The following is a 15090-nucleotide window of genomic DNA, read 5'->3' on the forward strand; positions in this document are numbered from 1 at the left end:
ATGTGAATATTGAATGGTAACCCCGCCTGTTCTATCGATATATTTACGCTAGCAGCGAGTAAAATTGTACTATTACTGTCTTTAATCAATAACTTAATCTATAAGATACTAATCGTAAAATCACAGGTAAAATTAACACTCTACCAATGCAATTGAATATATAATTAAATCGATGATGATTATGTGAATTAAAAAATTAAAAAAGAATATTAAGTTTTTCAATTCTAATGCTAAATTAATACGTGAACGCATCATATTAGTATCTATTATATTTTTTGTCATTTGTCATTTTTCTTCTTTTGGTAAAAATATTTAGTTTCATTGATAAAATACTCCCTTAAAAGGAAATTAATGATTTCTATTTCCATCAACCTGTGTATAGACTGGAAAGAAGCATGGGCGATATACGCCACCGGTTAGAGCTTTGCAGTATAAGGAGCCGCGAGTCCCACAAATTTTTGCTCTTGTTTTAGAATTGTACACTTCCGTTTTTTTAATTCTGTTTTCTGAATCACCAACGGACTCATGCGATATATATTTTACCCACAACCAACTTAAGTCTTTCCCCGCTACTAAGTATGGGATTCTTTAAGAAGGGCATACGGGCTGATTGCTTATCACCTTGGTGGTAATAAAAAAATCCAATTATTACAAAAAATATATTTTAATAAATACCTAAGCCCATTTTTACAAAACTGTCAACATCTAAATGCATTTACAATAGATAATAACTATTTTATTGTCAATTATACTTAAATACAATCCTAAAGGAACCACGTTCTTCACATTATCAAAAGTCCCATCACAGTATTCTCTAGGTACAAAATTTTACACAGGTACTTAAATTAAAATCACAGTCTGATCTGTCCCGATATAATTTTGTCATACTCTTCTGGTCCCAGGGGTAGGTATTTATTTGTTGCCGGATCTAGGTAGTATAACTTATCTTTAACAACTGTTGGATTGTAACCTTCTTTCAGGAGGTCTACTTTCCTTAATTTGAACGTTCCTGAAAATATTAAAGAGTAGTTAATAGTTACAGTAATTGAGGAAATTTCTTGTCTTGAAATTAGAAATCGTAAATAGATAAATTGTCTTATGAATATTATTTTATAGAATTGAACTATCAGTATTATATTTCACTTCACTATCACGCTTCTCCATTTTATTTTAAGTTGGCATAATAAATGAAATCTAATTCTAGCTAATAATAATCGACGCTAACTTCACTATTGTGTAAAACTTCAACAGTATACTAAACAGTATGTTTTTTATATATCTATACTCTCGTTGACAATTTAGAAACTTACTCATATGAATCCCAATAATATTATAAATGCGAAAGTTTGTAAAAATGGGTGGATAATATTTTTAATCTTTTACGCAAAAACTACTGATTTGAATGAAATATGGTACACGAATAGATTATATTCTAACTTAGAACATAGGATATTTTATATACTGATTGACACGGTCGAAGCCGCGATATGCAACTAGTGCTTTCCATAAATTCGTTTCGGTGCTTTCTTTCGGGTCTTAATTCTGATCAAGACATGCAAATTATTACGTATATCTACATTATTAACACAAGTAAGTTTTATGGATAAAGATCTAACATTTGGCCTTCAAAAATTTAATTTTTTTTTTACTGGGTCTCACAAATAATGTACATCTCAATAAAATGTGTCTCCTGCCAGTAACAAATAACAGGTTATGGAAGCATAGTGACGGTATTTTTATTTTTCTACTTTAATAGCAGTAGATGATCTATGAATGTTAAATCTTTCGCCTTTTTTTACGTTACTAAACATATTACAAATAAATGATTTCTGTAGAATGTTTAACTAATAAACTAACCAGTCATGTCAGCACTAGTCATTATCCTGATGAAAACAGGCCTGGCATACTTCGGTAAATCTTTGGCCATATCTTTGGCTAGTTTATCTAGATCCAGCTCGCCACTTGGTTCCACTATTCCGCACATACCCGCGCGACCTTCCGTGTTAGGGATCTGAAATCATATCATACACATATTACAGTATACCGAACTGAAGACATATAAAATACTCTCCACATAGATAAGGAAAGATAAAGTGAGAAATAATTTTAGTAAGTCTAAAAGTACCGTCCGTGGCTGCTTTAGAAATAAAATATTAAATATAGTTTTGACAGGCTTCTCAGAGAAAGAAAAAACGGACGCAATGTGTGAAAAGACAGAGAACATAGAAAAGAAGACTAAATAAACGAACTTAAGATAGGAAAGGAAAAAGTGTGTTGACCCCAAATAGTAGAATAAGGGCCAAATTAAACCAAATAAAGGAAACACTGCATTTACTCATGTGACCTTCAATATCAGGTTTATTTATTTTATTTATTTATTCATTAGAATATATATGTGTACATGACAGACTTAATGCTAAAAGCATTCTCTCCTCGTCAACCATAGGAAAGTATTATACTAGAATACAGTTTTCTGGGCCAACTTCGTTATAGACGAAGGCCTTTAGTGGAATTTACAGATGATGACTTTAAGTGTTCTCCAGAGCACGAAGCATTTTAAGCATTCAAATATAAATATAAATTCAGCAGTTAAGTTTGCAAGTTCGATATTGAAATTTACACCGAAGTCAAACGTCAAACACTAATTACATAGCTTTATATTATTTTAGTCAGAAAATTGTTAAATCCCAGAAGACAAGAAGAGATTCGCATTCTTAATGATACACGTGTCCACAAAAATCTACGTATCCATGTGCTCTGATAGTAAACGAGTACAATATGTTAAAAAATGAGGATACAATAATACTAATAGGTATTTATTTATCTGTGCTATTTTTGTGGCAAATGAAGCACCCCAACGTCAGACTTTCCTTCATTCAAAACTATATTCTATTACACTAATTAAATCAATAATTTCTTATTTTTTACATTGGACTTCCGACATGTGCGAGCTGTCACAGATGATCGTGTACGACAGTGTTTCCAGACATTACTTCCTAAATACCACATTGTCTGTAGCATATACGAAAGTATTCGTTAAAATTTTTACTGTGCTTTTATTCTTATTCCAACTTTGATTGGTTTATGGAAGTAAATAAGTAACATATTACTTACCTCTACTCCGTAAACGACAGCATCTCGTTGTCCGGCAATCTTGGATATGGTGGCTTCAACTTCTGTGGTACTAACATTCTCTCCGCGCCATCGGAACGTGTCTCCCGTACGGTCCTTGAAGAACAGGTAACCAAAATCATCTGCTACCAAGATGTCACCTGTGGGCAATCATTAATTAAAATAATTGGATATTATTCAAGTCGACATTATCTGTATGGAACGATTTCGAAAAAACCTTCATCTTCACGTGCAAATACAAATGAAAGGAAATATAAAAATACGACGAAAAAAGAATGTTTCACAATTTGTCTCATGAACACTGTTAGAGAGATGAATTATAAAAGTAGCCGAGAAGTAGTTTCAATGCAAAAGACTGCAGAATATAGAGTTGCCACGTATAACATGCCAGGGTTGAGGATATATGAAAATAATATCACATGAAAAGGTAATAGGTACATCGCGGAAGTGAAATGATGCTTTAAGTGAAAGAAGTGTCAAATGAGGATTAAAATAACTTTAAGCGGAGAAACAAAAAACAGTATGTCAAGTATACTGTATATATTTCAACTAACAGAGGTATCAAAACATATATTGAAAATATATATAAAAAAAGAATTATGTAATAATAGAGATTTGTATATTAAAAAGGACGGCTAGGCAAGTTGCCAGCAACAGTAACCTTGATGTAAAACTTTTATCCCTCAATTAGACTGTGTGTTATCTGAGGAATGACTCAAGTCTTCGTAACCGGCGGGTATGTATGAGACAAATTATAAAAGCGAATGAAGCAAAATTGTATGTGAGGAAAATTGTTTGGCACTCGGTTCTCCTTAGGTGAATTTTAGTGTGAAGATAGGTAGTATAAAATTTACTCAGTGTTCAAAATGCCAAACTTTCACCACTTACCAGATATAAAGGCGCAGTCGCCGTGTGTGAACACATCCCTAACCACCTTCTTGTCGGATTCTTCTTTGTTTACATATCCAAGGTAAGCTCTTGACGGTAAATTAGGATTGATTTTGCCAATAAACGCTCCTGGTTCGTTAGGTTTAACAAGCTGAAATTGAAAAATATTTTGGTCACGTTAAACCATAAATAATCAGAAGCTTTGGGGCCGATTCTGAGTCCTTAGTTAAATTAAACTTATCTCTTAACCTAGTATTTTAATTTGATAATTTTACGAAATTACTTGTTTTACGGACCATCATAAACAAAAACACATAATTAAACGATGTTGTGTTAAATGGTTAATTCATAACAATCTTAACTTTGATTTCGCTTTAATATCAAATTGAAATTTTAACTTCTCAGAATCGACTTCGTTATCAAATTAGTCGACTCTTACGAATGTGGTAAGGTAAATCTCGGTTACCGATCGATTGAACCTACTTCAAGATAAACTTTTTTATTCTTATGGTAGAGTAAAACATAAAATACCAAATGCTTGAATTAAAAAAAAAGTCGAAACCTCTTTCGCTTCATATACTTACATTATTAATATTATTATTCAAACTCGCTAGGTGTTATTTTATACCTTAATCTAATACATTTTTCTTCGTCAATAATTACTACGTAAATTTTATTTAGAATATTATTATATTTGTTATAGGTATACAAAAACTCAAAAAGGTTAATCATGCACCAATAGATATAAGTTAATACAATGATAACACAGTATTACATACCCATCTATTAAGTATGTTCTTTGATGTTGACATAATTACAAGTTATCGTAGAATGTAATACTTCTCTATCAATTATCTTCCACGTGACTTAATTAGTTGATAACGTCTTATTAATAGATATACATAATGTTATTTCATAGCAATTGAAGATTACACAACCAAAATACGTAAGTGAAAGTATAGAGACTGAGGTATCTTTAAGTACGTAGGTACACTCGTGTTTCAAAAAACTGTGCAAGTCACGCGCAGTCGAAACCGTAAGATAAATAATCTTACATCATACATTAAGTTCAATAGTATTATAAAACTCGCTCTTTCATGTGGATTTACTCGCTTGGATTACGTATAAATTAAAATGTTTAATGAGAGACTCTGTGTATTCATTTACGATATACTTCATCTTTGTACCAAGATTACGTAAATTAAGGATGATGTTACTAATTTTATAAACATGAAAGTTTGAAAAGATATTTATATGTTTGTTACTAAACTACGTATTCGCGTACAGTATATATTTATATACTCTATATGATATGTATTAGTATGATTAATAACAGTATGTCCATAACACAGTAGGTAATTTTTCTACGTAATTCACAGTCAAGTCACAATAGGTAATTCAATACCAGTATCCCGCGGCTCCACCCGCGTTGTATACTAATTCATAAAGTATCTTAAGTGCTAAGTTACTATATAACCTATCCATGTTTGAAATTTGAATTTAATATATTAAGTAGTTTAGGCGTGAAAGAGTAACAAATATCCTATCTATATACTCATCCATCTCTATAAACTCTCGCATTTATTATATTAATAAGATATCCTTTGATTTCACTCTGGTAATAAAGATAAGTATTTATCTTTATTTTATTTTGAATAAATTAATAAATATTAATTAAAATTGTAAATATTGATTACCTGGCACAACCCCTTCTTGTTTCTGATGGGTTCACCCGTGTCTTGGTCGACTTTGATGATAGCGATAGGATAAATGGAAGGAATTATTCTAGACACGAATCCAATAGCACCAGGTGTGTTGTCAATGTTTACTGAAAAATAAATTATTTATTTATTATGCGCTGTCTTTATTTTTGTATTATAAGTATTTAGCTAGTATGCATGTAAATATTATTATTATATAAATGAAAAAAATATGCTCATAACTTTATAGTTATATTTAATTGTTAACTGACTCGTTAGTTATTATTAATTCAAATCACCTTTATTCAGATAGACTTGTTTACAAGCACTTTTTAATCGTAATTTTTTTTATATCTACTGCAGGGTTCGGAAAGTCGTTATCTGTTGAGAAGAGCGCGCAAAAAACTCAACAGTTACTCTTTTAAATTTCTGTTAACATTATGTATATTTATTTAAATGTCCCTACTACATCTAAAATTACATGGTTGCTAAAAGCTCATACATGATCAACTAAGACCATGCACTTTTTTCATTCAAGTAATCGTTTAGTGTGTAATAGACTTTGTTCAATAAGTGTTTTTAAATAACAGTTTTAAACTTATTAAAAGGTAAATCAAAAATATCATTCGGTATCTTATTATAACATTTAATGCCCGTTCCCATAAATGATACTTCAGAACAGCAACTTTATATTTGTATCTAGTGTTAAGATTATTATAAACTAACATTATCTCACGGGACAGTCAAAGGCATTTGGGTAATAACGTAACGGCGCGGCGTGACCAAATTTCGACAAATACGTGCATTACACTCTATGCGTTGGGAGACTATTTATAATTTGTTGTTAGTGTTGTTATTTAAAAAAATTGTAGAAGTTTAAATTGTTATATGATACTAATAGATAAGTATTGTTGTATATGTATGTATAATAAATAGTAAAATGACTACATTAAAAAAAGTACTTAAGAAATTCTTCTGAAACTATCTATTGTCTGTATATCAAATCCGTGTTTCTATCTTTATTATGTCGATTTATTATTATATGTGATTACTTATACTACTTATAATACTTATAGTACGCAGCATTACTATGCTGCGTACTATAAGTAATCACATTGATTCTTACTACTGTAAGAATAAATAATATTAGTATAGCGGTATATGTAAGTATGTATTTTATTATCATCATCGTATCAGCCATTATCTGTCCACTGCTGAACATAGGCCACCCCCACAGACTGCCAAAAGAAACAGTTCCAAGCCAGCTGCATCCACTGACTACCTGCAATGCAATTTGAGGTCGTCGCTCCATGTAATGGGGGTCGTCCTACTCGTACACTGTTTTTGCCCTTACTGCCCGTGTTTGCCACGTCGATTGCTTGGGTACCTCTGTCCCATTCGTATTTCAACCGTAAAGCATAGCATTGTGTTTGCATGGCTGTGTTTCAGTTTGAAGTGTGGGATACGGCGTAAATTTACTGGGTACGGAGGAATAACACCAATGAGTCCTCAGGAATGGTAACGCATGGGGGGTATCATGGGTGAAACAGTATACTCTGTTATGTACATGGAATTGCTCATGTCTATAGGCGACGGTTACCACTTTCCATCAGGTGGACCGTCAGCTTGTTTGCCATTCTAAGTTGTATAAAAAAAACCTGCATCCATTGACTACCTGCAATGCAATTTGAGGTCATCGCTCCATGTGATAGAGGTCGTCTTACTCGTACACTATCTTTGCCCGTACGTGTTTGCCACTCAAAAATCATTTATCAGTTCTTTGGGCTATGTGACCAACTCATTGCATTGCCTACGTTGGTCTTCTGTGGCTATCCTCATTTCGGATTTTATCACGCAAAGAAACTCCAAGTATAGCCATCTCCATAGCTCACTGAGTAACTTGAAGCTTTTGCATACGGACAATCGTATAAGTATGTGTATTTATTTACAATTATTAAAATATTTTAAACTTACTAATATTAGCGTTGCCTTCAGTTGCCCCGTAGAATTCAGATACTCGCTTTATATTAAACCTCTTCACGAATTCTCCCCAAATCTGTAAATAAAGGTTATTTTTATAATACCTAGCTACAAAATGATAAAGAGACTAGAAAAGAAAAAAAAAACAAAAATATTAACACCAATAAATAATAGATTATATTATCTCTGGTAATAGATACTAGTAAATAGGTACCTAGTCGCTGTACATATATTTATAGAAAAAAACAGTAGTGGCTCAAGCAAGTATTGATAATTTTAAGTTAAATACTGAGATTACAGATAATATAGTTTTTTATAATAAGATAATATAGTGTTATGAATAACCGGGCAAGGTACAGTTAGAGGTACAACTCAGAACATCTAAGGCACAAATGAAGTATATTTTAATAAAAAAAACTTACAGCAGGCCTCATTCCGTTTCCGAAGACAATGCGAACTTTGTGTTGTGTATCTGTGGGTGCCGGACGGGTCGCAAGGATATACCGACACATCTCGCCGATGTAGTGAGCTACCTGTAAAATGCAACGCAATAATATTATTAACTATCTTTATACCAAATCACTTACAGCGTAGGCAAATTATGTTAGTAGAATATCATAAACCATATAGAATTCGGACACATTATTCATTCACATGTGTTTTAAATAGCTGCAATCACTTTATTAATTTCAAAATTGGCACAACAACAAACATTACAGATAAATAAATAAAACTGATGTCAACCTGGTAATATAATAAACCTACTTGAGAAAATATATCTAGTAAATATTTGGATATATAGGTATATTATACATAACTTTAGAGTTATTATTTGGAAAGATTTACAAATTTGAAAATATAATGAGCAGAATGTAACATTTTTTAAAGATATTTTTCTGCTGATCATCTTCCATCAGTTTTCTTTATACATATTAAAATATTGTCGTAATATAACTTGAAACAAAATATTTGTATTAATCACTCGCTTTTTACCCGCTACTTTGTACACATGAATTTCTGAAGTAAGAAAACTAATAACATACACGACTTTTGGACGGCGTATAAAGATAAAATACCAGTTTTAAGTTAGACTGTCAGGAATACAACTATGAAAACCGCATTCAATTTGATGCTATAGTTTTTACGGAACAAACATACAGGCAGAAAGACAAAATTTTAAAAATTATCGATTTAGCATCTATCGGTACTATTAAGACACTTCAAATTATTTTTCTTAAATATCTCCCGTGTACACCACCGTGTAGTTACATTTTTACTATATTACTAAAATAAGATTGTCTTTGAACACTAACCGTTGCATTAAATTTGATGCAATCAGGGAAGTATGACGAAGCTGAGAATTTGGTCCTCATTGCGACAGTGCAACCGAAGATGAACGCCTGACCGACAGAAACACAGCCACCCGCCGAATGGTACAGTGGCATAGGACAATATATCACATCTGAATTCTTCAGTCCTCCCAGATAATGGTTACCCGTAGACATAAATACCATCCTGAAATACATTAATTTCAGTTAAAAATGAAGAGTAGAATATTGGTAATAGAATAAATAGCGTTATGAGAAGCTTCCAGTATTTGCAGCATTTAGGTAAATGGCTAAGTGTTGTGTTTTCAACGGCATTTAAGTCAAAAGGCTCAGTTCCCTATACACTCCGTCATTGCCACAGTTATTCTAACATTACTGTGTGTCGTAACGAGAGTTGGGTTAGTTAAAATGTGGATAAGTAGAATAATTATGATCATAATAAGAGAATTGCGTCGATTTTGTAAAATATCACATTTACAGCAGCTCACATGCAAAAACGAATTGATTTAAAAGAACTAATGGTAGAAAAAAACATGCTAAAGGTAACATGCTCGGACCAAGGGGTCAGAGAATACGAAAATAATGTCAGATAAAAAGTTGATGTACCAAACATACTATGCCAAAATACAAGCATAATCTAATTTATAGGTAATGATCAGTTATACCATGTTCTATCTGAGATTTATGTAAAGTACTCGCTTCTCTCTGTCTGCCCCCCAAGGGACTTGGTATGCAGTTGTAATGACAGTTTCACACCATTTTTATTGTCATTAATGAAGTATAGGGCCATGATCGTAACTTTCATGACTCGACGATAAAGTGCTTGATGGTGCAATAGTTGTTAAGACGATAGACGTTTTTACACTGCTGCCCAAAACGTTTACATCATCTCAAATAATACTGAATGTATTTTTTTTTAAATTGCTTTTAGTTTCATAAGGTAGTTTTTTTGTTTTAATTTACGGAACAATCAATATGGTTGTTCTATATATTAATTTGGTATTTGTTTAGTTATACCTATAGATATTCAAACTTTTCGTCTATTATTATGTCTTAAGATTGCTTTCGTTGACTATGAGATATTACTCTAATATTTACATATTTTAGGATTTTATTCTGCAAGGATAACTTTGTTTTGATAACTGCAACAGTAACTGTGGTCATTATCAAAATTAACATGAAATTCTCTCAAGAATAAATATTTTCGATTACAAGAAGATATTTATCTTTACTATCATATCAGCCATTACATATCCACTGCTGAACATATGTCTTCTCCAAAGATTGCCATAAAGAGAAGATTTTACATTACAAAAATACCTTACAATAAATCTGTATGATTGTTTACTGTGAAGCCTCCCTGCGTATATATACATACTACTACATTTTAATAGACAATGTGAATTTATGCCAGGATGGTAACCGAGGGGAATAGTCCCGCACTGCACTGTAGTCGACAAGTGACAAATTATGGTTAATAAGCATTATATAGTGACTGCTAGTACAACGGAATAATTTAACTATTGCCACCACGTGATTTTCTAAAATAAATAGCACTAACACGAGAGTAAAAAATTACTTAATTAACCAATTCCGAAAGGAATTTATCAAATTTGGTTCACAATCTGAGAGAGACTTTTACAAAATTGCGTTTAATTGGATATCTCCCAATTCGTCTTTCTATCGTGAAGAATACCAAATTCGGACATTACCAGTATTATCTATTTCGTCACTTTTTCTTATCTGACATTCTTTTCAGGTGTCCAAATTAAACATTGCTTTCATCGTGATTTTGTTATATAATATTATATTATTATTTTATTTCAAACGAATTAGCTCCCACTATATTCAGCTAGACATAATAAAGGCTATTCGAAACTTGCATACATAAGACGAATTGTGAAAGTAGGTAAAACCAGAGAAATATCTAAATGTAGAAGCTTATGTAAGGAATTTGAAGGATTATATTTGCCATCTTATGCTAATCATATTATAATTAATTTCATATGCTTAAAAATTATAGGTATTAAATGTTTTTATTAATTTTATGTTCACCAGCACCTACCACAGATTATATATAGGTGCATACGTTAACGGCCGCGTTATTTGAAATGAATATTTTTATAAATCGAGCGGATTAAAATAAGCAATGTCAAATTTTCTACTTATAGCTAAAACAAAAACATTTTATTCACAAATATTTTTAAAAGAATGTTGTATATTGCAAAGTACCTTGAAGAAGATATAACTGCAGCCTTTGGTAGTCCTGTGGTTCCTGATGTATAAATGTACAAAAGTTTTCCGTTGAAGCCGTCACCTTCCGATCTGAACCATTGGGCAGGCGGTGTGCTCTCCAACAAAGACGTTAAATCAATTGGAGACTCTACCACTTTCACGGCATAATTCGAAGTATTTAACTCGCGCCGTGTATATTTGTACAGTTTTATTGACGGATCCAGGTCATTCTTTATTTCTTCAATAGCTGAAATAGAAAAATTAGTCAAGTATGAGAATAAGTAGCGCCTCGTAAAATCCGTACTTTGCAAAATAAAATAAAAAAATGCCCTTAAAAATACTGACAAAAGCTTGCGTTACAATTTTCGTAATAGATGATTATGGAATGTTAACCCCGTCTGCGCTATTGGTATAGACTGGCGGGGCCTAGTGAGGGACGATAGGTAAGAATGAATTAGGTCAGTTGGCCCATCGTGACGAATTCTATATTAAGTTATTCACGATGGTTTCCAGGGCGAACCGCATGGAAATCGACCTGATAGAGTATATATGGAGTTATATAGACATATAAAGTTGCCTCTCTCGTTTCCTTTATTTTATTGATCTACATACAAAACCCCAAAAGTTAATAATGTCCTTTTCCTGTTCCTCGATTGCATCTAAGTATGCAAGTATGTAAGTGCTATTAAATAAACCTTTATTTTAAAAATAAATATATGTTAGGTACTATCGTTTGTTGGTCGCTGTATTATATAGTAGATAAATTTCTAGTCCCATTTTTATTTTTTTGAAGCCTGCGATTGTGGTAAATAGTGACATATACTACTTGTAAGGTCTATCTATTTAAAAACTAAATTACTGAACCAATTTTGATAAAATTTCTAATGGACCAATCTGAAATTATGAGTATATCCTTTCAGAATAAAAAATAGTTTTCTAAATCGGTTTATCAATGACGGAGTTATGAAGTGGCAAACATGATAAAATGTTGGCGGTACATACCTACCTTTAATATATTGATTATCAGAAGGATGTTTGGCAGGGAACCAGTTTGCTATTGTAACACTTATAAGTGTGACAACATTATCATATCAATTAATCAACCAATTAGCAAACAAGTAAATTGGGTATTTTAGTTGGTTGCCCAATATATTTGTTTGCTTGTTCATTATAAGTGTTAGAAAAAAATTACACAATACATGTCATCTGTGACAATATTTAAAACCCTTGACCAATAGCACAAATAATGACTGTTTGTTTGCTGTAGTGATGGAGTGTGATTTGATCAACTGTTTACTAACAATATAGGTATAGATATTTTGTATGTTGTAGCGTGGTTTAAGGGACAAGTCACTGAAATAAATTTTCGTCCCATTGCTAGTTACGTATCCTGTCAGATCGACACAGGAGGACCACGTATAGGTGAACCTCCTTAGAACACTACATTGAAAATTTTTACCTACTGATAGCTACATGAGCAGAATGCATTTTACCTATACACCTATATACAGAAGAAAAACCTACTATCATAAGTGAAAGTGACTGAATATGCCTTAGCATATTTTAAACGTCATGACTAGATATTATCTTATATGTATTTTTGATAGTGTAATAAGAGTTCTAAGAATACTAACCACTCTCAAATTCAGAGCCATAAATAATTGCGTTGCACTTAGCAATATTGAAGGAATGCAGCAGCGTATTGCCAGTTTGATTAGTGTTAATAAGGGGCGTGATAGCTCCGAGACGGCCAATTCCAAGCCAAGTGGCAGGCAGCTCCGGGCAGTTGTTCATCATTAGGGCCACGACATCTCCCTTCTTGATACCCTGGTTTTTGAGTACTGCACTCACTCGGAGACTGAATTGTTCCACCTATAATAGGAAATAAAACAATTTATTCTAAGAACCAATATTCAATAACCGAAACCTCAGTTGCATTTTTCTATTTTTTGCTCACGTGCGTATTTGTTACGTACTATAATACTCGTATTACGAATAAAAAACAATAGTTAATAATCTGTACAGAAACCATAATTATCTTGTATTTAGAATTGTTAGTAATGACATAAATCTTTAGGTATAAACGGACTTTGTCACATCGTCTCCATGTATTATAATGTTAATTATTTCCACGAATAATAAAGATACTGTGTAACTTAATAGATACCCATAAAATACAACTTGAGAAACTTAATTAAGAAGGAATATAATGTCTTCTCTATTATTATTTCTTTACAAAGAAACTTTACAAACATACATATTGTACGTTAAAGATATTGTACCATTAGAGAGTCCTATTAAAATTACAACATTATTATGACAGAAAACAGTATTAATAGTGTCAATGAAAAACATATACATAGGTCATGAGCTCATTAAGCAAATGTTTTAAAGAATTATTAAAAATTCATAATTATACAAAAAAGGTCAATTGACCACGCCGCCAACAACAACAGGCAAAAGTTACCAAAATTAACTTCGTTGACGTAATTATGTTAATCAATTAATTTTATGACCCAAACTGCCGAAAAAGGAAATGAAGTTTTCTGGGTGTAACTACTCAAGTCCACTCATAGAATGTTTTCACACGTAATAATGGTAGCGGAATTAAGTAAAATAATTATAATCAACTAGTAAAATAAATACCTTTTGGAAGGACCACGTTTCATTTTCAAATAAGAAACATGCTTTGTTAGGATGTTTTTTCACCAAGTCATGAACGATATCTGGCATCCCCTTATTTTGTCTTTCTAATCTTTTAGTTAACAGCAACAATCTTACGTAATAATACAGTGCCCTGAAAATAATTTAATACAGCAAATTAATATCTTTGTGGTTTGTATATTAAATTTATAAAATTTCGTAAAACGATACCAATAGACAAACAAAATATTAATGAATTAAATATATATATTATTAAAAATAAATATATTATTAAAATTAACTTAAAATATTATTTTCAACCAACTATAAAAAGAAAGAGGTTCTTAGTTCGGTTATATATTTTTTTATGTTTGTTACCTCATAACTCCGTCAATTGTACATCGATTTCGAAAATTCTGTTTTAAATCTAAAAGAATATATTTTCAAATTGGTCCCATAGAAATTTTATCACAATCTGTTCAGTAGTTTAGTTTTTAAATTATTTAATACGATTTTTAAATTATTTAAGTTGTATCACGTACAATGAAACAAAATTATCTTTGATAAGTAGGTAAATCGAAAACAGAATTAAGAATTGATTTTAATTTTGATAAAATTAAATAATTGGATCAATTCTTTACGACCTATATCAATTGTAGATGTTCGACCTAAAATTTCAAACCTACAGCATAATATCAAAATTATTAACTGTATGTTAAATATCTGGTTAGAAATTTCGTGAATAAAAAATAAACAATATGTTAGAGTATCTTATACTTTTTCTTCCATTGAATCAATAAACAACCTAAATATATTTAAACTGAGTTAGTACGAGAGACTACAATCTTTTGTTTATGAAAAAAAAAAACAATTTTTTCTCTTGCATAAACATAAAACCTTGAGACGGCTAAACCTGCCGTGTTAATATTGGACACCAAAATGGCATTTCTGGACATATAATTTTCATCTTACATTCCCTTCAAAAGATGCTAATGATTTTGATTTTATTCTATATTGTATTTACTTTTTGCTTCAAAGAATTACCTAACATGTTCTGTATACAATTTTGTATTGCTGAGAAAATTCCTCTTACATTGAAACTAGGTCATCTAAACAATGATATATGTATCTATAATTGCCTATTCAAGCCACTATAATACACTATAATCTATCACTTACTAACA

General features: G+C 31.5%; 1 protein-coding gene across 3 annotated transcripts in view; it reads right to left on the reverse strand.

Annotated features, from left to right (window-relative positions):
• Nucleotides 1-645: 645 nt before the first annotated feature.
• Nucleotides 646-15090, reverse strand: part of LOC113516677 (long-chain fatty acid transport protein 4-like) — a 37905-nt gene continuing 23460 nt past the window's right edge. For all 3 annotated transcript variants that reach the window (XM_026901133.3, XM_031907889.2, XM_031907888.2), the window contains exons 4-14: nucleotides 13910-14060; nucleotides 12898-13135; nucleotides 11261-11510; nucleotides 9014-9215; nucleotides 8123-8233; nucleotides 7695-7776; nucleotides 5718-5848; nucleotides 4021-4171; nucleotides 3115-3272; nucleotides 1858-2011; nucleotides 646-1009 (exon numbers count right to left, since the gene is read on the reverse strand). In XM_026901133.3, coding sequence (XP_026756934.1) covers nucleotides 852-1009; nucleotides 1858-2011; nucleotides 3115-3272; nucleotides 4021-4171; nucleotides 5718-5848; nucleotides 7695-7776; nucleotides 8123-8233; nucleotides 9014-9215; nucleotides 11261-11510; nucleotides 12898-13135; nucleotides 13910-14060 — 1786 coding nt within the window. In that variant the 3' untranslated portion in view covers nucleotides 646-851. The remainder of the gene's footprint in view (nucleotides 1010-1857; nucleotides 2012-3114; nucleotides 3273-4020; nucleotides 4172-5717; nucleotides 5849-7694; nucleotides 7777-8122; nucleotides 8234-9013; nucleotides 9216-11260; nucleotides 11511-12897; nucleotides 13136-13909; nucleotides 14061-15090) is intronic.

The sequence above is a fragment of the Galleria mellonella genome, unplaced genomic scaffold, assembly GCF_026898425.1.
Source record: "Galleria mellonella isolate WM207_F2 unplaced genomic scaffold, CSIRO_AGI_GalMel_v1 utg83, whole genome shotgun sequence".
Lineage (NCBI taxonomy): Eukaryota > Metazoa > Arthropoda > Insecta > Lepidoptera > Pyralidae > Galleria > Galleria mellonella.